General features: G+C 44.8%; 2 protein-coding genes across 2 annotated transcripts; both read left to right on the forward strand.

The window, feature by feature from the left end:
- Nucleotides 1-2,397: 2,397 nt before the first annotated feature.
- LOC104510687 (pantetheinase-like) lies at nucleotides 2,398-8,742 on the forward strand. Its single transcript, XM_010153020.1, is given in 9 exon segments — nucleotides 2,398-2,542; nucleotides 2,545-2,579; nucleotides 2,675-2,805; nucleotides 3,770-3,962; nucleotides 4,483-4,491; nucleotides 4,493-4,775; nucleotides 6,333-6,706; nucleotides 7,602-7,804; nucleotides 8,649-8,742. Coding segments are annotated over 9 exon segments (1,467 nt in total).
- A 4,328-nt stretch (nucleotides 8,743-13,070) lies between these two features.
- LOC104503488 (pantetheinase-like) lies at nucleotides 13,071-21,526 on the forward strand. The gene is made up of 7 exons (XM_010153021.1): nucleotides 13,071-13,288; nucleotides 13,393-13,523; nucleotides 15,913-16,105; nucleotides 17,561-17,852; nucleotides 18,860-19,233; nucleotides 20,959-21,129; nucleotides 21,389-21,526. Exons 1-7 carry the CDS (start codon nucleotides 13,076-13,078, stop codon nucleotides 21,524-21,526), a joined length of 1,512 nt encoding a protein of 503 aa, XP_010151323.1. The 5' UTR covers nucleotides 13,071-13,075.
- Nucleotides 21,527-22,327: the final 801 nt, after the last annotated feature.

The following is a 22,327-nucleotide window of genomic DNA, read 5'->3' on the forward strand; positions in this document are numbered from 1 at the left end:
TTAAGTTTTATGAATTTTCTTAGAAAAGAAACGTCTAAAAGAGCTTGTGTCTACCAACACTTGTATTATGTGAAAGTGCCTGAAAACGGAGGCACAGGTAATGAAGAGAAGACTTAGCATCTCCACACAGAACTAAATGATCTTCAGCCCTGGAGGAGACTTGGCATCATGTGTGTACACTCATGTGCACAGACATATGTATGTTTATATTCTATATTTAAACTCGGCTTGATCTATTTCGCTGATAAATGCCAGCTGGAATGTTCATACTAATTGCTTCTGCAACAGTAAATTTATCAAAGTCTAGGGCTACCCTTTTCCAACAACTGGGGGAAAAAAATGTATCTCCTCACCTCTTCCAGATGCTTTGCAAAAAAGGGATGAGGAACTAAGATGAGGGCATGCCTGGCAAATTCACACCAGACATCTCAGCCTCAGTTATGCCAAGTTTTTTATGTTTGTTGTTGAGCCCAGAACTGGCACCCGTTTTTCCAAAACAAGAAAAAATGATTTAGTCCTAGCAGTTTCCAGTCAGTTTCTCTCGTTGTGAGTAGCCTCTAGAATTTAGATGGGAAATACTTTTTTCTCTGCCAGAGTCTGTTTTGGGCCGCTAGCATGAGCAACTGCTCTAGTAGCCATCTGAAATGTGAAGCACGAGCGTGCCAATGGGCAGGCTTCCTCTGGCAACACCTTGCAATCGTTCCCTTTCCTTTTGTGTCGCGTTTTAGACTTTAACGAAACAGGGAATGTACGCCTCAAACTATCATGAAGTGTTGACCCTGCTAGTGCTGATGGCAAGGCAGGCTAGGAGCCAAGAGGACTAGAGGTAGATGCAAGGTGCACAAGATGCAGATCCACAGATGTGAGATTTAAGTCTTTCCACAAAGGGATACTTGTTCACTTGTCTGGCATGTGCTGTTAGGTCCTGAAGTGGCCAAATTACAAGATGGAACACGAATGGCATTGAAATTAATGAGCTGTCCTGCAATGTATGTATTTGACCAGGCCTCCAGGAGAAACTAAGACAGACTTAACTAAGCTTTCTAGCTTTCTGGCAGCACATCTTCTCCCCTCTTCTTTCTACTGTGTCCAGTTCTGGAGTTCTTGGTACAGGAAAGACATGGACCTGTTGGAGAGGGTCCAGAGGAGGCCACAAAGATGATCAGAGGGCTGGAGCACCTCTCCTATGAGATATGGCTGAGAGAGCTGGGGTGGTTCAGCCTGGAGAAGGCTCCAAGGGATACCTTATTGCAGCCTTAAAATACTTAGAGGGCTTATAAGAAAGATAGGAGCCGACATTTTAGCAGGGCCTGTTGCAACAGGACAAAGACTGATAGTTTTAAACTAAAAGAAGGTAGATTCAGACTAGATAAAAATTTTTTTTTTTTTTTTTTTTTTTTTTTTTTTTTTTTTATAATGAGGGTGATAAAACATTGGAACAGGTTGCCCAGAGAAGCTGTGGATGCCCCATCCCTGGAAATATTCAAGGTCAGGCTGGATGGGGCTCTGAGCAACCTGATCTAGTGGGAGGTGTCCCTGCTTATTGCAGGGGGTTGAACCTTTAAAGATCCCTTCCAACCCAAACTATTCTATGAATTCAAGTACACTACAGAGACAAAAGAAACCTGAAGAGGTATCCTGGTTTCCAAGTTGTTTGCTCAAATCCACTCACAAGCTTGTTCTGCCAGGGTTATTCAGGGGTCCTGGAACCATGGGTAAAGCAGAGCAGCGGGGTCTCTTACTGCTGTTCTCGCTCTAAGCAACCCCCTCGCTAGTGCTGGGCTTTCCTCACGCAGTGACAGGTCTAAACATCCATGTGCTATTACTTACACAGTTGATCTGCGAAGCTGTGATAAGAAGGGACTGTCAGCCAAAGCCAAACTACACCTGGCTAAATCGGAGCAGCCCTGAGCTGAGCTGGGGTGGCCAGGCAGTGCCCGGGTGGTAGCTCAGGGCTGGCTGCTTGCCTCCTGCAGCCCTGCCTGCATCCCGCGCCCTCACGTTTGGGCAGGAATGGGTCCGTGCTGGTCTTGGCTGAGATTTCCCAAACTCCGGCTTGCCTGGAGCTGCATTACTACAGCCATGCCGCACCTGAATCATCCGCAGGTCTGGCAGGCGAGGTGTTTCTCCAGCTGCAGCGCAGGGATGATTCTCTGTGGTGGTGCAAGGCAGAATTGCTCAACCCTGGCTGCCCTCTGGCCTTTGATGTTGTGAGACTTTCCGGGCAGGGTGACAGCATCTCCTGGTGTTGGCTTTCTGCCACTCTGGGGGAATTCCCAGGGCTTGTGCAAGACTTTCCCTTTTAAAGCCCCCCAAACGGCTTTGCTTGCCCCCATCTTCCTCTTGGGCCACTTCCAGGCCCCAGACGTGGGGCTTTCTAAACCTCGTGCGTGTGCCATGCTCTTGGTGCTGTCTGCCCTGGAGGCCTGTGCCCTGGACAGGTATGTCGCAGCCGTCTACGAGCGCAATGTGGTCTTGTCAGAGGACACCGACGTGCCGGTTTCTCCTCAGGAGGCCTTGGTGCTGATGGACACAAATATGGCAATTTGGAAGCAGCCATCAAAGAGGCAGCCAGACAGGTATTACAGCCTTGTCAGAGACATTAATTTGGATAAACACTCACTATTTATTAATGTCCTTAACGGTATGTTTTGGTTTTGCGTGTCGGTATCAGGGTGCCCGTATCATTGTGACTCCTGAAGATGGCGTTTACAGCGGGGTCTTCACAAGGGAAACAATTTACCCTTATCTTGAGGATATCCCAGACCCACAGGTGGACTGGATTCCATGTGCTGATCCTGGAAGGTATCGTCCCTGCTGTGCATGGGGGAACAGTCAGACAGCTATCTTCAGGAAGGGATTGCTGGTAGTTTTAAATGTCTCAGCACAACCACCGTGAAACGAAGGCAGGTCAGACATCATGCAGTTGCCATAAATAGCTTCAAACAACTTCATCATTTTTCTCTGCAGCTTTTTCTCACTGTAATTATTTTGATTTTGGTTAGTGTTTTCATATAGGTCAAGATTTATTGAAAAGTAAACTGAAAACCTACAGAATCTACATTTCAGTAATGTATATCATTGTAAACATGTTTAAGATATAGGAATATTAGGAATATTTGTGAATAAAATAACAGCTACTACTGAAAGGGTATACTACAAAATTTCAAATTTACATTTTTGAATTGTGACATGGGAGCCTTTTTATTCTATTAACTTACTTTATTTCCATGATTAAAGCATGATAATCAGATCCGCTTCTTTTTGACATTACAGCATTGTAAAGGGAAGGCAGCTCAAATTTTATTTTCCTTATTAAATTGCATCATTTTATTGCAGCTGCAATATTTGGTGACAGATAATGAAACACACCATAGAAGAAACAAATCTTAAGCTACCTCAGCATGGCAGCCAAATCAAGAGCTGAAGCAGAACAACTCAAACTAGCCTATGTAGGAGTGGAACATCAACCCTGTGCCACATGCCGGCAGCAAGTGGGAGACTTTGAAAGTGCCAACATTCACTTTCACTGCAAGGAAACTCCTGTGTTCTTCACTAACCTAACAAAAAGTGGAGCTGGAGTTTCAGCACACTAAGCTTTGAAACACAAAACCGCTGCCTTCTGTTGAATAACAGAAAATAACAGTCTGGTGTTAGAAATTACTGACTTAAACAGATCATTCTTGTGATCTGTAGTCTTATCTTTAGCATTTACATGGGTTGACTGGTTGTGATGTCTTACTTCCTTTCTCATTTTTCTGCTGTTCAGGCTTGCTCCCTCACCGGTGCTGGAAAGACTGAGCTGCCTGGCGAGGAATAACTCCATCTGTGTGGTTGTGAATATGGGAGACAAGAAGCCCTGTAATTCCAGTGATCCAAGGTGCCCAAGTGATGGTCACTATCAGTGCAATACCAGTGTTGTCTTTGACTCTGAAGGAAAACTATTGGCTCATTATCACAAGGTAAGAGGATTATAGAGAGTTCAGGAAGTGCATGATCCCCAGGTGATTAAAAATGTGAAACAGAAGCTGCTTCCCAGGCTTAAATGTATTTGTACGTAGAGTCATTATAGAGCAGGTGTCAGAGGACAGGTGAAAGCCACTGCCTTAAGATATCTTCATTCCAGGATTTAATAGCAAGTAATTAAATGAGATTAATTAACACTCAATAAGCCCTCTACTTTTACTGCTTCTCAATAGGAAGTGGCGTATGAGATATTAAAACATTCATGTCCTAAACTCTTCCTAGCTAAATACAAATGCCCCTCATTGGTACAAATCAGAACCACAGATATTTGTGCTTGACTCCTCTTGCAGTGGTATGAATTCTACTTTTCGAAATTAAGGTATTGCATGTCCACAAAACATTCTCAATTACTTGTATTGAAATGAATAAATATTATAGCCAAAATTTGTGTGATTTAAATGCTTTGATTTCTTTTCTAATCTTCTTTCCTCTCCATTCCTTCCTTTCCATGAACAGTACGATCTTTTTTGTAGCGGAGAAGCAGTTTAATTACCCTAAGGATCCAGAATATGTGACTTTCAATACCTCCTTTGGCTACTTCGGCATTTTCACTTGTGCAAACATACTCTATCATGACCCAGCTGTCGTCTTGGCAAGCAGATTCCAGGTTGACACCATTCTGTTCCCAACCGCTTCGGGTAACGCTCTCCCACTGTTGTCAGCAGTCCAGTTTCACTCAGCATGGGCTATGGGAATGAGCATCAACTTTCTTTCAGCAAATACGCACAACTCCACTTTAGATATAACAGGTAATGTGATATTGCTCTAATTGATATTGTTCCTCAGGGTAACATTTACACCTGTGCAGTGCATTTGACCTGAGCAGGAATTCCTGTCAGCTTTAGACATGCATACACATGTCAATAGGAGTAGGGCAAGAGAACTCGTACAGATAAAAAGGAAATGAAAATGTGATATGCAGGAACTCAAAAATGCTTAAGTTGGCTAGGACACCTTTAGCTATTTGTTAAACGATCAGTCCCGAGAGTTAATGCATGTGATTCTTCATCTGCCCCTGGTGTTTTATCGATGTTTATCAGAAGGATATTGACCACTTGGAGCGGGTCCAGAGGAGGGCCACGAAGATGATCAGAGGGCTGGAGCACCTCTCCTATGATGAAAGGCTGCAAGAATTGGGCTTGTTCAGCCTGGAGAAGAGGAGGCTCCGAGGAGACCTCATTGCAGCTTTCCAGTATCTGAAGGGGGCCTACAAGGGTACTGGGAGAGGACTTTTTACAAGAGCCTGTAGTGATAGGACAAGGGGTAATGGGTATAAATTGAAAAGAGGGAGGTTTAGATTAGATATCAGGAAGAAATTCTTCACTGAGAGGGTGGTGAGGCACTGGAACAGGTTGCCCAGAGAAGCTGTGGATGCCCCATCCCTGGAAGTGTTCAAGGCCAGGCTGGATGAGGCTTTGAGCAACCTGGTCTAGTGGAAGGTGTCCCTGCCCATGGCAGGGGGGTTGGAACTAGATGATCTTTAAGGTCCCTTCCAACTCTAACCATTCTATGATTCTATGATGTTTTGGTCATGTGAAGGCCCAAACTTTTTTGTTCTCCACTAGGTGGAAACCTAACTCTGAGAAATATTCTCTTGAGCCCTGCAAACACTACTGGGCTGCAGACCTTGGGTTAAGTTTCCTTTGCAGGCTCTGTTTTCACTGTATATTTTTCCTGATGCAGATGCTAGAAGTCGAGCACAAGTTTTGTGGGCATCTGCTTGCAAAAGTGAGAGAAATTTAATGGTGTGGCTAAAAAGTAGCCCTAAACTTTGCCTTCCAAATAAAACCGGATGCGGGCCATTCCTTTAGTTCTGTCATTGATGACACTGTGTCATACAACTCATATTCTTTATGGATATGTTTTACTGTGGGCTTTAAAGATTTATGTATATAAGTAAAGAGCTTACATAGAGATATGACTTTTGCTCATATCTTTTCCTTGCAGTATTTTTTTGACATTACAGTTTTACCATTCATTTTAATCAGAAACACTGATTTCTAATGCCATAAACTTAATGATGGATGTATAATAGCTTCAGCCACTTAAATTATATATAATGGCATATAATTAGCACACTAATCTTGTCACTTACAATACATGAAACATCAGAGTTTGGTCTACTTTCCACTGACTACAAAAAGCATTAGGTTAGGATTGCAGTATGTGAAGGTTTAATTTAGTTTCAAGACAATCTGGTAAACATTAGAATAAAATTTGGCACATTTTTTAATGAGTGAAGACTGCTTACTTACACCATACACTTGCTTTCAGATTAAAAACTTTCTGGTGTCCTGTGTTTGCAGGGAGTGGTATTTATGCCCCAGATGGTCCCAGAGCATATTATTATAATAAAGAAATGGAAAACGGTCACCTCTTGGTGACAGAACTGAGCTCACACCCACATCTGTCTCCTGACTATCCTGCTGCTGTTAAATGGAAATTGTATGCCAACTGGATCAACCAGCTTCCATCAAATGGCCATTCTTTCAGTGGGGTCATTTACCATGATCTCTTCTCCTTCACGGACCTCACTGAACCCGAGGGAGATCGTGCCATTTGCCAGCAGGACCTCTGTTGCCGTCTGAGTTACAAGACGGAAGAGAAGCAGAAAGATGACATTTATGTTCTGGGTGCCTTTGGTGGGCTGCATGTTGTGGCAGGAGAGCGTTATTTGCAGGTTAAGTGTTTTTATTCTTATTTGGACGGTGGGAAGGCTGGAATATTTTCTAGGTAGTCCGTTTGCATTTGTCACATTTTTGATTGAGGGGGTCTAAGGGGAGGCATTTTTTAGGCCCCTCTGAAAACATTTTTCTTCATTATGTATTTTGACTCTATTAGAGGTGTTGATCCTACCTTTCTGTCTGTGTTACAAATGATGAATGTGAAGAACCTGAGTTGATTGTGCTATAACTCTTCAAGGAGGTTTCCATGTATGTCTACAAAAGGGTGAGAAGGTCATAGAGTTCTCCCTGTCTTCACAGGGATGCTCTTGTCACAACAGGGAGCTGTTTTCTGCTCAGTGGATTGTACCATTGTGCTCACGTGATTCTCTCAAGATGCATTTAGCTAACAAAATGAAGAAGCTAAACACAGATATAACGCTTTTCTTCACATGGCTTGTCAGTGTATTGGTTATTTTAAATTTCACTGTTAGGCTTTTTATAATGAGCTAATCTTTTTATTTTTTCTCTGTATCTTATGAGTATTCCCACTAAAGTAGGCAACTGTGGTTTCAGTTTTTTAGGAAGCTCAGCCAAAGCTGAATTAACTTACTTAGGTCACAAACTGTTCCACATCTGTGACTAAATGCATTTGCAATATGCATGAATGCCCATGTAACTTATAACACGTGTGTACACACAGACACAGTGCTTTGCTGTGGTTCTGTCAAAGAACTGTCCTTTTACAAAATTTCAGGTGCCAAGAGTGCTCATGGTTCCTCTTGACCTAGATAAATGAGTAGATGCATTGGATAATTTCTTCATCATAACAGGTTTTCTTACTATCAAATCCAGCTCTTGAGTGTTCAAAGCTTGGCAGTGTTTTGCCTTTCTGTGTCCTGCTCCCCGCAGATATGCACGCTGCTCAAGTGCAAGAGCACAGACCTGAAGACGTGCGGGCAGCCGGTGGAGACCGCACAGACCAAGTTTGAGATGTTCTCCCTCAGCGGCACCTTTGGCACCAACCATGTCTTTCCCGAAGTCCTGTACAGCGGGGTGGAGCTGACCCCTGGGGAGTTCGAGGTACTGGGGGACCCTTGTGAGTTGTCAGACCTGTAACAAAAATGGTCAAAAAGCCACTGCAAGACACAGGAGCAAATTGTGAATTATCAGCACCCTCTGTTTCAGTAATTGACTTCATTTCTGCCTGATTATCCTGGTTGCATTCATACAGCAGGTCCAGCTGCCCAATTCCTTTCTTTCCCAAATCTTATGGAATCATAGAATGGTTTGGGTTGGAAGGGACCTTAAAGACCATCTAGTTCCAACCCCCCTGCCATGGGCAGGGACACCTTCCACTAGTCCAGGTTGTTCAAAGCCTCATCCAGCCTGGCCTTGAACACTTCCAGGGATGGGGCATCCACAGCTTCTCTGGGCAACCTGTTCCAGTGCCTCACCACCCTCTCTGGGAAGAACTTCCTGATATCCAATCTAAATTTCCCCACTTTCAATTTAAACCCGCTACCCCTTGTCCTGTCACTACAGGCCCTTGTAAAAAGTCCCCTCCCAGCTTCCTTGTAGCCCCTTCAGGTACTGGAAGGGTGCAATAAGGTCTCCCCGGAGCCTTCTCTTCTCCAGGCTGAACAAGCCCAACTCTCTCAGCCTGTCCCCACAGCAGAGGTGCTCCAGCCCTCTGAGCATCTTCGTGGCCTCCTCTGGAGTGCTAGAACAAGATCTTTCTTAAGAGAGAAGTGTAGTTTTTCTCAGACTTTGCGATATCTCCAAGTGTGTAAGACTCAGACAAGCTTTGCCTTGCCTTTTTTTCAAGACATCTCTCAACTAGGTCAACATTAATGAATATATTGTTGTGTGTTTGTCATACAATAGTACTGCTTTGCTGATGTTCCTGTTTATTTTACTTTTGCATAGCTTGGTGCTAAATGATGGACATCTAATAAGTCATACTACTACATCGAAGCCAGTTTTGAGTGTAACACTCTTTTGGAGGTGGTATGAAAAGGACTCTCCACACACACGGGAAGCTTCACCGTGATTTCACTGCAGATCCTTTAAGATCTCATCTTCTTTTTTCTGTAATGCTAATTAATCATAGTTAAGCATAAGGTTAATTAATGCTAATTAGCGTTAATACCCATAATCATAGTGTCATTCTCTTTCTCAGTCTGCGTTATCTAACAGCGTAATCATTGCACATTGATTTGTTGACTTGATTTTTCAGCAAAAATATATTACTCTGCTGGGCAGTTCTGTGTGGTTTTGTACAATAGCTTTTCGTCGTCAGAGGCTTGGCCTTGGTCATCTCACTGGGGACAATAGAAAATAAATTCCTCTGTCTTTAGTGGCGTAGGGTTCAGGCACACAGCAGTGGGTTATGGCCCAATAACAACCGATTTTTAATTCTTTGAAATTTTTGACAGAGTATTAGAAGTCGTTTCCGCAACACTGTGCCGCTCCATCTCTGAACACACACTCTTCTAAACCAGAGATGAACATAACCTTTGAAGGACGATTGTTGAACCTTCAAGTTACCATTCACTTTGTAAAAGCCTGAAAAGACTGTTCCTTCAAAACCAGTTATTCCACTGAGTGCACAGTGTAATGTTATCATGCCATAACTTACGTCTTTCTGGCCACAGGTTTAGGGTGTTGAAAATCTCCACAAAGCTATTGAGAACTGTGTCGCCTTTTTCAAGCAGTCAGGTGGGTCCATATAAAAAATTCTCAAAATAAGCCATTTTGCAGGTGCTTATTTGTCTTCCGATGAAACGGTTGCTCATGCTGGTGTGAGGGGGAATCAGGGCTGTGCAGGCAGGGGTTGGGAAAAGCTGGCGAACAGCTTGAACAGACTGGCATGTGTTCAGGTGCCAGCCCTGCAGGCTGTACCTTCTAAGGAAGTGACTGGATTGTTTTGCATGGTGCGGCTAAGATTTCTATGTACTGCTAATTGGGTTGTTTGTTCTGGAGGTTTGTTTTGAAATAAAAACCTTGCTAATATTCAATCTGTACAACGTCATTAAAAAAACAGACTTGCAGAATGCAAAATACACTGGTTTTTGAACACAGACAACATCGTGAAAACAAGGTTTAGTCTGTAAGTCGGTATCTCTACGTTTGTATCTGCGCCCTAGGACGTGGTGTCCTGTTACAGCTAAGCAGCATAACTATGTGCTGTTGCTAAAAATGAGTGGCTTCTGATTTCCTCACCCCTGCCCGCATGTCCTCAGTGCTTTGCAGTGATTGCATGGTTGCAGGTGTGACCCTTCACAGGATTCTCCACAGAAAGATTAACACTCCGAAGAAGGAGTAGTCTTCCACGCAGCCGCTCCTGGCACAAGAAGAGGAGCAGGACCCCAGCCTGAAGACAGACTACCTCTACAGCTAAGCTGATTCAGCGTCGAGCTGCGTCCTGATTGACACAAGTAAGTCCTCGTATAACCGCCGGCCTCAGGCAGAGCAGGGACTGGAGAGATTGCAGTAGAGGGGTGGGGAGAGTGGAGTGGGAGGATGGAGGCGTGAAAAGTAGAGGGATCTCCAGGATAAGCTTCCTCTTACGCTGCCCACAGCCATGTGTAGCCTGGATGGCTGCAGTTTTGTTAAGTTTTATTCAGTGGGCTTTTTAACTGGTATTATTTGCTAGTTCCTGGGTGAGCGCCCAGCTGGGCAGGCAGCAGGCGGTAGTGCCTGCTGGTACAGAGGCAGACAGGGATGCCTCCATCCTAGCATGCTAGAGACCCCCCCTGTCCTGGCAGTGTCACTTAAAATTGGAGGGTCAGTGCCTGGCCCCTGCACATGTAACTTTTTCTGCTCAGCCCTGCCAAGGTAGTCACCATTCTGGGCTGTCTGTTGTCCCGGCTGTTGCTAAGTAAGGGAGCATTTACTGCTTCCTCCTTCAGACTTAGGTCTGATTGTGGTTGATGTGACTCATTCCGTATTCCATTTGGTAAGAACAACTGGGTGTGGGGGGGTAAGGCTACCAAGCTACATTACCTCAATTATCACTAAAATCTCTACTGCAGCCTCTTAAAGGTTCATATTTAAGGCTCCTGAACGAGCATGCTGTATCGAGCAATGTCTGTAGAGAAGTACTTAGAGGCGAACGTTACCGGATGCAAATTGATGTTTCCAATGCTTAAAACCCTTGGTCAGCCCTCCTGCAGGGAACTCCTCTGGTGCTTGCGTTCACCTGCAACACTTCAGTCTTTTCTGAGAGGCAGCTCCACAAAGGACAGTCTGCTGTAGGCTGAAGGCAGGCAGCCGGCTGTGCTTCCCACTATTCAGATAGCTTTTTCCAAATGCAAATACCACAACTGCTAGAAAGTAAAAAAGTGAAAAATGTCATAGCAAAAAATGCATTTGGACTGAATTGCAGTAAAAGTTTAAAAATGAAGGCCTCTCAATACACACTGTGTTCCTGGGGACAGGAAAGGTGAGCCGAGGAGCAGGCATGCCACTGCTACTGGCGAACTAACCTGTCCTTCTGCTTCAGGCAGTGGTAGCCAGGCTGTGATGGGTTGGTCCTGGCTGGACACCAGACATTCACCAAAGCCACTCTATTTCTGCCCTCCTCAGCTGGGCAGGGAAGCAAAAATATAACAAAAAGCTTATGGGTCAAGATAAGGACAGGGAGAGATCATTTAGCAATTACCTTCATGGGCAAATGAGACTCGACTTGGGGAAAAATCAATTTAATTTATTGCCAATCCAATCAGAGTAGGGTAATGAGAAATAAAAACTAAATCTTAAAACCCCTTCCCCCACCCTTTCCCTTCTTCCCAGGCTCAGCTTTGCTCCTGATTTCTCTGCCTCCTACCTGCACACAGCACAGGGAGATGGGGAATGGGGGTTGTGGTCAGTCCATCACACGATGTCTCTGCTGCTCCTTCCTCCTCAGAGGAGGACTCCTCACACTCTGCCCCTGCTCCAGCGTGGGGTTCCTCTCACGAGAGACAGTCCTCCACCAAGTTTTCCAACGTGAGTCCTGCCCACGGGCTGCAGTTCTTCATGAACTGCTCCAGCCTGGGACCCTCCCATGGGGTGCAGTCCTTCAGGAGCAGCCTGCTCCAGTGTGGGCTTCCCACAGGGTCACAGCTCCTGCCAGCAAACCTGCTCCAGCCTGGGCTGCTCTCTCCATGGGTTCACAGGCCCTGCCAGGAGCCTGCTCCAGCATGGGCTTCCCACAGGGTCACAGCCTCCTTTGGGCATCCCCCTGCTCTGGCGTGGGGCCTTCCCCGGGCTGCAGGGGGGTTTCTGCTTCCCTCGTAACCCTCCATGGCTGCAGGGGCACAGCCGGCCTCACCATGGGCTGCACCACGGGCTGATGGGGAATCTGCTCCAGACCTGGAGCTCCTCCTCCTCCTCCTCCACTGACCTTGGGGCCTGCAGAGCTGTTTCTCTCACGTATTCTCACTCCTCTCTCCAGCTGCAGTTGCACAAGTTTCTTCTCCTCTTCTCAAATACATTATCCCAGGGGCACTACCACCATTGCTGATGGACTTGGCCTTGGCCAGCAGGTCTGTCTTGGAGCTGGCTGGCATTGGCTCTATGAAACATAGGACAGTTTCTCACAGGAGCCACCCCTGTATCCCCCCCACTACTAAAACCTTGCCACACAAACCCAATACACAGGCAATGAAGTGTGGCTGGCTGGTGGCTTACCTGCCTGATTTCAGGGGAAAACTTTCCCTCCAGATGCATGTTTTCTGGAGGAAGGCTGTTACAGTGTGATGTAGAGCTAACAGAAGTGACTGGGAGAGTCATTGGGATAAATGCAAGGGATGGTTATATTGCTGGCACGTTAAGTGTATTACATCTACGTACAGCGAGATGCTATGTAATGACTTTGGTCTAAAGAAACTCTGGGAAGTACTGCACATAATGGCACATAACACAGGAACTGGGGAATATGAAGACACTAGAATAAAGTTAATAGTTTTTGAGGCCCTCAGTTATGCCACTCAGACTTCACAGAAAACTAGCTCCAGGAGTGCAAGATCCAACTTTTACCTGGGTATCAGTTGAGCCAAAACAGATAATAAAAGTCTGTTTCAACCAATGACAGAAAAAAGGTATCACAACAAAGAAACTGCACCGTTCTTTTTAGCCATGTGTTTAATAACTTATTTTTTATTGACACAATTCCTCTTGGCATTGCCCCATTTTTCAGTCTCACTGAGTTGCGACATCCTTGCTGTGTACTGTTACACTTGCCCGTCAAGTGTCACCTGTTTCCGAGGTAATGCTTTAACAGACCAGCACCTCCTCCCTCCTTTGAAGTTAAACTTTATCCCTCTTTCTTTTCTATGTATGCTCCTTGTGCACCATTTATCCATCATTCAGAGCATTCTAGGAGCTGCGAGGCACCAGCCATGCTCCCTTCCCAGCCTGTCCTGCGTGCTGCGGTGTTTGCACTCACAGCCCTTCAGGCCCTGGGCTCCGACACCTTCATTGCAGCCGTCTACGAGCATGCCGTCATCCTGCCAGATGCCACGGATGAGCCCGTTTCTCCTGACGATGCTTTGGCCCTGATGAACAAAAACATGGATGTCTTGGAAGGGGCCATCAAGGAAGCTGCCCAGCAGGTACGAGGGGTATCGGGAGTGTTGTTAATTAGTGCTTTCTTCTCCTGCTCACCCTCCTGGTTATCTGTTGGTGGGTGAATTCTTAACGGAGCCTGTTGTGTCAGGGCGCCCGCATCATTGTGACTCCTGAAGACGGCATTTACGGCTGGCGTTTCACAAGAGAAGCCATCTACCCCTACCTGGAGGATATCCCTGACCCGGCAGTGAACTGGATTCCCTGCACTGACCCCACAAGGTGATTTCTTCTGCCATGATTTCTGTGGTTTCAGGCTAGTGTCTCATGGAGTTGTGAGCTGCTCGCAATAAATGCCTGAGAGCTGCTGATGCTTTTGACATGAGGGTAAGGTTCAGTTAAAGTTGCATATGTAGGTAAGTTACGTGATAAGGTATATAGCATGTCCATGACTAATTGACAAGGGAGCTCTGTTAAAAACATATTTTGAATGAGACACTTCAAAGAGAAATTCAAACAATCTAGAGAATATAGGTTACCTAGTGTAAACGTGGGTTTTTTCACTTGGAAAAGCTTTGATGCCAGAGTATGCTGCTTCTCATTCTGTTTCATTTTTTTCACATTATTTTGAGTAGAACTGATAGTAACTTCTTAGCACTAGTTTTTATTTGTTTTGTTGGTTTGTTTGTTTTTGTACAAACGCCATGTTCAAATAAAAGCACATATACTGGTTTTGTGGACAGCCAAGAACAAGTTCCTGAGCAGTTGATAACAGAGGTGATGAGGTTGGTAGTCAAAGTCCAAACCTCTGATTGATACAAACCAAGAAACTTTTAATCTTAGTTTTTCACAATTAAGATAAGATAAAAGTCTGAATTTCTGTAGAACATGACCTGTCACTCAAGCATGATGTTCCAGCAGGGACAAGCTGTAGCTGAGGGCTGGACTTCAGAACCATGCAGCATGCAATAAGTGCTCAGCCGTGGAACTACAGCAGTGGTCTGCCTTTTTCAGGGTGGCTTTCTGTGCCTGCTCAATGATGAGGTGCTTAGAGCGTGTTATTACATTTGTGAGGATGTAATTCCTCAACGGTCCCAAGAGGAAGATTCACAACGGGGGGAAGCACAGGATGTGCAACTTTCTACTGAAACATAAGTAGCTAAAATACACAGAGTCTCTCAGTGAATGTGAGGTGTAGGATAGCAGCGTACCTCGGTAGGTCTTTATTCCAGTTCTTTAAACTGTTAGTTTTTGTGATCTGCATGTCTCTTCGCTATCCTAAATAAGGTTTTTCATTAGTGCCTTGTGGGAATATAGTGCCTGCCACCAGAGTCTGGCATGCCCTATTCCTTGGTGCTACCGACATTAACTTGAATGATGATCCAACCTGTATGGCCCAGCCCACCTATGAACTTTCACGGAACGACTGTGCTGAGCTTGCCAAAGCTCACGCACACCTTGCAAAACCAAACACACACCTTACAGAGGGTGATGCCTGCTCTCTTCTGGCCTGGTGCAGGTGCTTCAGGGGGGCTGCCAGTTTATGGCATACGGCCTGTCACATCTTGAAACAAATATGCCACTCCTGGGCTGTATCAGGAGAAGTGTGGCCAGCAGGTCGAGGGAGGGGATTCTGCCCCTCTACTCTGCTCTGGTGAGACCCCACCTGGAGTGCTGCGTCCAGCTGTGGAGCCCTCAATATCAGAAGGATATTGACCACGTGGAGCGAGTCCAGAGGAGGCCACGAAGATGCTCAGAGGGCTGGAGCACCTCTCCTATGATGAAAGGCTGCAAGAATTGGGCTTGTTCAGCCTGGAGAAGAGGAGGCCCCGGGGAGCCCTCATTACAGCCTTCTAGTACCTGAAGGGCCTACAAGGATGCTGGGAGGGACTTTTTACAAGGGCCTGTAGTGACAGGACAAGGGGAAACGGGTTTAAATTGAAAGTGGGGAGGTTTAGATTAGATATCAGGAAGAAGTTCTTCACGGAGAGGGTGGTGAAGCACTGGAACAGGTTGCCCAGAGAAGCTGTGGATGCCCCATCCCTGGAAGTGTTCAAGGCCAGGCTGGATGAGGCTTTGAGCAACCTGGTCCTAGTGGAAGATGTCCCTGCCCATGGCAGGGGGGTTGGAACTAGATGGTCTTTAAGGTCCCTTCCAACCCAAACCATTCTATGATTGTATGCTGTTCATGCCATGGCTGGAGGACTGTGCTCTCCCGTCTGTGGGTGGAGATGAATTGCCTTGACCACATCAGCTGCACTATTCCACAGCTCAGCTCTGCTTGTTGTGTCAAGTGTCCAGAGCTACAGTTCTCTGGTGCTGCTATGCCAGACAGAGATATTTTCCTGTGTGACATCAAGTAGTCCCTCTCCTACCCTTTCCCAGACAGATTATCCGCTTGCTGCAGAGTGTGTTCTGGGTGCCGAGAGGTGCTGACAGGCAGCCCAGACACTGGTGGGAGGGCTCCAGAACCTTCCCAAAGCTGCAGGAAGCAACCTGAGGGAGTGCTGCAGACACCCTATGTATCTGCCTGCCCTGCCATGACCGCAGGGTGGGAGGTGCTGCCGGCATGCTCTCAGCACTCCAGTGATGGACACCACTGACAGCACAGTTGTTGTTAGTATTTTTGTTTTTTACTCTTTTTTTTTTTCCCCTCCCTAAAACTCATTAGATTTGCTCCAGCACCAGTGCAGGAACGACTCAGCTGCATGGCCAGGAGTAACTCCATCTATGTGGTTGCAAACATCGGGGACAAGAAGCCCTGTAACTCCAGTGATCCCAGCTGCCCCAGCGACGGTCGCTACCAGTACAACACCAACGTCGTCTTTGACACAGAGGGGAAGTTGGTGGCTCGTTATCACAAGGTAAAGTGGCCTTGGAAAGTCAGGAGCTATTTTTCCACTACTTCAAAAACGTCTTCATTTGGCAAAAGGGATAAATACCAGTCATTGTCCCATAGCAGATTTTTGCTTCCGTTTATAATTTAAAACAATCTTTCTCTTTCTGTGAAGTGTTGACTCCAAATTTGTATTTGCTGTCATGTTTCTCAAAACCGACTAGAATGAAAAATGATCGCTCACGTCCAATTTAGTGGCATATGGTTTTGGTTTGACTTCCTCAGTTTGTTAACTCCCTATTACAGGAAACCCTGCTGCTTGAGCAGCTTTAGTTCCCAGCGTCAGGTTTTCACCAGACTCCCCCTTCATGTTCCAGGATTTAAACATGTTCATCTGCATCTTGCCTTACATAAGTAGGCTGATTAATCAAGACAGATGCTTTCCTATCTTTTTTTTCCGATGATGTTTCAGCACATTTTTTGCATAAGGGGAATTATTATGGACCTAATATGGGTGTAAGAAGAGATGAGAGCATTGAAACATTTGCACCCCATGAAAATACCTTCTCTCAGTGTTATGTGCCTACCTGCAAAATTCATCAGAGGTGGTTGAGGGTCATGTGCCAGACACCACTGGGCTAGACTGAGGTCAGTTGTTTATTTAATGCCCTTCGGGAACAGTGTTTCACCTGGTTCTTCAGAGGCGATGCCAAGATATTTCTTTGTGAGCGAACTGGGAGAGGGGGACACTGATACCGTGGAGGATGGTCCTCTGTGTGCCATCCTGGCATGGCCCAGGCACTGAATTACAAGTTCAGTAAACCTGAACCTCTTTTCTGGCTCACTGGCATGAGTATATTGCCCAGGCCTCCTGGACACTAAAGAACTTTAGCAAAGGTGAATGCAAAGGAAGAAGGAAAATGTTGGAAAGCTGAGAATGTCACGAGCTTGCTTCTTTTTGTCAGTTGTGATCATCTGCCTTTCCCCCATCACCACTCCCTTTGTTTTCTTCCCCACTCTGCAGTATCCCTGTACTGTCCTGCACTTCCTGCTAGTGCTGGGTGCTTCCAGTCCTTCCATGCATCTCCACACCACAGTCACCAATCTTGTCTTTTGCCACCAGATCTGCCGTGTTCCTCTTCATTATTATTTCTCTTCTGAGTGTCTTTCAGGTTAACAGGACAATAAACTGGGTGGGGAGACTGGAGAGATTATTTTTATGGGAGCTGCAGGTGGCGGACACCAATAGACTTGCAGATAGTTGGTGGCTTTCCTGGATAGATGCCAGGACAATACGTTTCTCCTCAAATCCACATTTTGGGCACTATGGTGATCATACAATTTTAGCCTGACTTCCTAGATGTGAAGGCTTCAAATGTAGGTTAAAAATAACTCTCATCATTCCGAAAAATTTTAGGGAAGGACTGCAGGATATTGTAGTAGGCGTCTTTAACTGATTTATCTTTTTTCCCTTCACCTGCAGTATAATCTGTTTATGTCAGAAACTCAGTTTAATTACCCTAAAGAGCCAGAAGTCGTCACCTTTGAGACCCCCTTTGGGAAGTTTGGCATTTTCACGTGCTTCGACATCCTTTTCCATGAGCCTGCTGTGGTCCTGGTGAGCAAGTTGCAGGTGGACACTGTGCTCTTCCCGACAGCTTGGATGAACGTCCTGCCATTTCTGACTGCGATTGAGTTTCACTCTGCCTGGGCTATGGGCATGCGTGTCAACTTCCTAGCTGCCAATACACACTATACCAGCATGTCTATGACAGGTAATTAACTCTCACTCTGTCCGAAAAGTTTTTGTAGCCATGAATCTTTATTCCCTGTTGTACAAGGTGATTTTAAACCTGACACCCCGTGTCCCTGCTGGTGCAATGCAAAGCACAGAGAAACTTGTTCTTTTCCTCTCCACCTGTAAAGCTGCAATGGGTTGCTGAATGGTAAATACACTTGTAAACCCAACGCATGGCTCCATTTATGCTCATCAAATGAAAGACTTATTTGTAGCTGTATTTAGCACAGTTGTAGAAAAGTGTTAAAAACAAATGTTCAGACGTCTTGCAGTAATGCTGCTAAGAAGTCTTCATTTTCTTTTAAGAGTGTAGCACTGATTTTCTAGAGCTTAGCTTATGGGATAGTATTTTCAGCTAGACCGTTGTCTTCACCGAGCTCTAAAATCACAGCATTGGCTTAGGGCCTCTCATTTGGAATGACTGACAGGCTACTGCTTGTTGTCCATTTTATGCGGCTCTTCAGCAGTGATGGGTATGACAGATCTTTGTTTTCCCTCTGCTGCTTGGCACTGGTCAGGTGTGGATTCTCCATGTGGGGAGGAGTCCCCAGCCAGTGTAAAAAGGGCTGGACAGCTGCCAGCTCCTTCAGTGTTCACCAGGACAGGCCTGTGATACTTGCCTGTGTTGTGTTCTGGGCGGTCTCAATCAGTAGAGGGTCCTTTCACATCAATTAACTGAGAATAAAGGAATTCTGAAGCAACTCTGTTGCGTAGAGGAGAAAGGACAACTGGGGTGGCCATAAATACAGCCGTAACACAGCATCCGCTGCTTTTGGCTACGCTGAGCAGACCTCATCCAGGCAAATAAATGCTATTCCTTGCCAAAGTATGAGCTGTATGTACTGAGTTGCTAATGGTGACATTTGGTGAGACTAGATTTTCTGTACTAATTATAAAATAGTGGATAAGTTAGCAGTAGGGACAACTGAAAGGACAATATGAAATTTTTCATTCTTTTTGGACTGATTATTGTGCTTCCATCAGGGAGTGGTATTTATGCACCAGACAGAGCCAGAACATACTACTACAATATGAAAACTGAGGACGGTCACCTCCTTGTTGCTGAACTGGATTCACACCCTCGCCTTTCTCCTGACTCCCCACCTGCTGTTAACTGGAGCTCTTATGCTTTGAGTGTTGAAAGATTCTCACCAAATGACCATGAGTTCAGAGGACTCATCTTCTATGACTGGTTCACTTTCACTGAGCTCACTAAGCCTGAAGGGAACCTCACTGTTTGCCAGAAGGACCTCTGCTGTCACCTGAGCTACAAGATGGCAGGGAAACGAGAAGATGAAGTTTATGTGCTAGGTACTTTTGATGGGCTTCATGTTGTTGAAGGACAATACTATCTGCAGGTAATGATTCTCTCGGTGAGGGGCTACTTATTTTAGGAAGCTTCTTTACAGGGAGAAACTTTCAGCTCCTGTGGGGGTAAAAAGATGATGACTTTCTTTTGTGCCAAAGTCCTGATATCCTGTTTGTTCACAGTGGGAAGCAGTTGCTAAAACATCCAAGCTGGCTTACCTTTAAATCCAACAAGTGCCGTGGAGAGGTTTCTAAACCTCTTTTAAGTTCCCAGAGTGCACTCATTATTATTTTAAGCATGCAATATTAGCTAAATTTAAGTTCTCTTTTGTGACTCTTCAGGAAGCGTTCTGAATCTCCTCTGTAGTCTTCCTCAAAAGGTTGCTGTTAATCAGTTGATTAGATCTATCTTTATGAGATGCTCTGATAATTTAGATTCAGAGAGATGTTAGTTTTTGTCATTTCTCAAATCACAGCAATGAGGTTTACTGAAATGACATACGACTTTTACTGGAAATGTCCACTCTTCCTCTTTTTTAATCAAAAGTTTGGGAAGACAATGAATTACATTCTGTTTGAATTTGCTTAAAGCCATATTAGAGGACCTTTTTTGCCTTCATAATTAAGTTATTGTGCCAGCAGATTAATCTTTTTTTTAGTTACTTACTTCTGTCTGTCAACATGGCCTTTGCATTCCAGCTGGTACAGACTCCAGGATATGGGGGAAAGTCTTAGGCAGCAATCAGCTATTCTAATACATTTAAGAAGATAGCTTGAATAAATTCAGTGAGCTCGCTTCAAAAATTTATTTCAGTGATTGTGCCAGACAGTCTTTACCAGTAATGAATTTTCTAATGAAAACAGGAATTTCTACTCTTCCTTTTCAGTATTGTTTTAATTTCTTCAGCACATACAGAGAGAATATGTTCTTTATTACTTTGCTTATTTGCACTTCAACTTGAAACCATATTTGCTGTTGAATAGTACTTCTGATGTTTGCAAATACACTTCTATCCCATTATCTGCCACAAATAGACAAACTCCTCTATCACCTGCTAGCAAAACCAGCCAACATCCTTTCAACCTTCAGAGGAGTGCTAGTCCTGTTTCAGATTTCTTTATGGCGTCCATAAACATTTATCAGCTGTAACCCAGAGAATTAACTCTAAGGACAAAACACTGCCATTCCTAATTTCCTCTATATCCTGCGACTCCTAACACAAAACTGTAACAGAGGATGCTGACTTAATCACCTTGACATATATTCACCAGGAGCTGGGTGAAGAACACTAAATTCAGTTTTCCCATGCACTAGCAGCTCACCTAATCGTCATTAGCAACACATACAAATATTGGTAAGGGGGCCTGTGTTTGCAGTTCCACAATGAGGAGGACTTAGTTTCATTTGCCTAAAATTTCCATTCAGAAACTCATCTTACTAAGAGACATGGAAAAAGAATATTCAAACAAGAGAACTGGCAATTGGAAGAATTAGTGGAAGCGGGGATTAGCCTTTAGGGATAAAATAAGGTGCTCTGGCAGCACTTATGTCAGAAGCAAGTTATTTCTAACTACTAAGGCAATGCAGGTCTGGAATACCTCCAATTAGATCAAGGGGTGAAAAAATAAGTTACAACTAAAAAGGAAATACTTAAAGATTATGAAAGAGATCCTGTGATGGTCACCTACTCCAACACACGCTAGCTTTGATGACACAAGCCTTTCCTGCCAGAGTGTTTCTGTCTTGCTAATCTGTTGTCCCCTGCTCCCCACAGATATGCACGCTGCTCAAGTGCAAGAGCACAGACCTGAAGACGTGCGGGCAGCCGGTGGAGACCGCACAGACCAAGTTTGAGATGTTCTCCCTCAGCGGCACCTTTGGCACCAACCACGTCTTTCCCGAAGTCCTGTACAGCGGGGTGGAGCTGGCTCCCGGGGAGTTCGAGGTACTGGGGCACCCTGGAGCTGTGTCATGCTAGGTGTTCTCTGAGGTAGTAATGGAACAAACTGCCTCAAAACAGCCAACGTGACCTTGCTCACAATGAATAATCAGATCCATTAAACACCTTTTAATTAAGTCACTAGTTTCAGTGAGAGATATGGTCTGACGTACCTTCTTCCTGTTTTGTCACATCTTTCTGAGCTCTTAGTCTGTTCATGTGGGTACTCCTCTAATTATGTCCCTTTCTTACCTTTTTCAATCAGGTATTAAATGATGGGCGCTTGATAAGTAAGGCAAGACCAACAAAACCAGTCATCACTGTGACGCTTTTTGGACGGTGGTATGAAAAGGATCATCTGAAACCAGACCCCAAACCCCCAGCCTTCCGTGATGTTAACTGAAGCTGTACACTATTAATCTTGTGTCCAAATGAGATACAGCATCTTCTACTACCACAATCACGTTGATGTTTTGTCTTTCCAGTTGCACAAACTTCTTATCAATGTGCTTTGTTTAGTAATAATGCAGTAATATCATTTTATTGCTATCACTTATTATAAGTATCTATTCCTACATCATAAGATTACTAATCTTTTATTAGTGCAAAAGAGCAGTTGTGTTTCTCTCTTGTGTTTTCCGGATTTTTATTCTTCTAACCCTCAGAAAATCTGTAGTCTGAGCCAGAGAATTCATTCCTATTAAGATAGCACTGCATATTTTATAATTGCAGATTATTATGAGACCAGTAAATAAAACAGTGAAAAATGAGATTCGAGTCAGCTCCATGCAAAGAACTCTATAATGCTTTGTCTCTGATATGCAACTACTTACGCTGACCTCTTCAAGTCTGCTCTTTTGCCTCACTTGCACTTTTTCTTTTCCTGTTTGTGTTGGTTTGGTTTTGTTGCCTTTATGCCATCAGTGCACTTTGTGCGGCACATGGCAGCACAGAAGGTGCATCATGGAGTTGAGGAAGATCTCCAGTCAAAGAACAAAACCTACCACCGCTTCTTGGTCAGAACTTAAATGAATCACCATTTCTTTGAAATCTCTGTTGAACCAAAAATTGGAATTGAAACCTCAGAGTATTCTGCTTGCCAGGTCTGAACAGCTTATCAACACCTGCTGGCTGCACTGGATGCTGTTCAGTGCTGGAACGGTTTGCACACAGTAAAGAGGTTACCAGGTGACCTGGTATCATA

Source organism: Eurypyga helias, unplaced genomic scaffold (assembly GCF_000690775.1).
Source record: "Eurypyga helias isolate BGI_N326 unplaced genomic scaffold, ASM69077v1 scaffold3356, whole genome shotgun sequence".
NCBI classification, from domain to species: Eukaryota; Metazoa; Chordata; class Aves; order Eurypygiformes; family Eurypygidae; genus Eurypyga; species Eurypyga helias.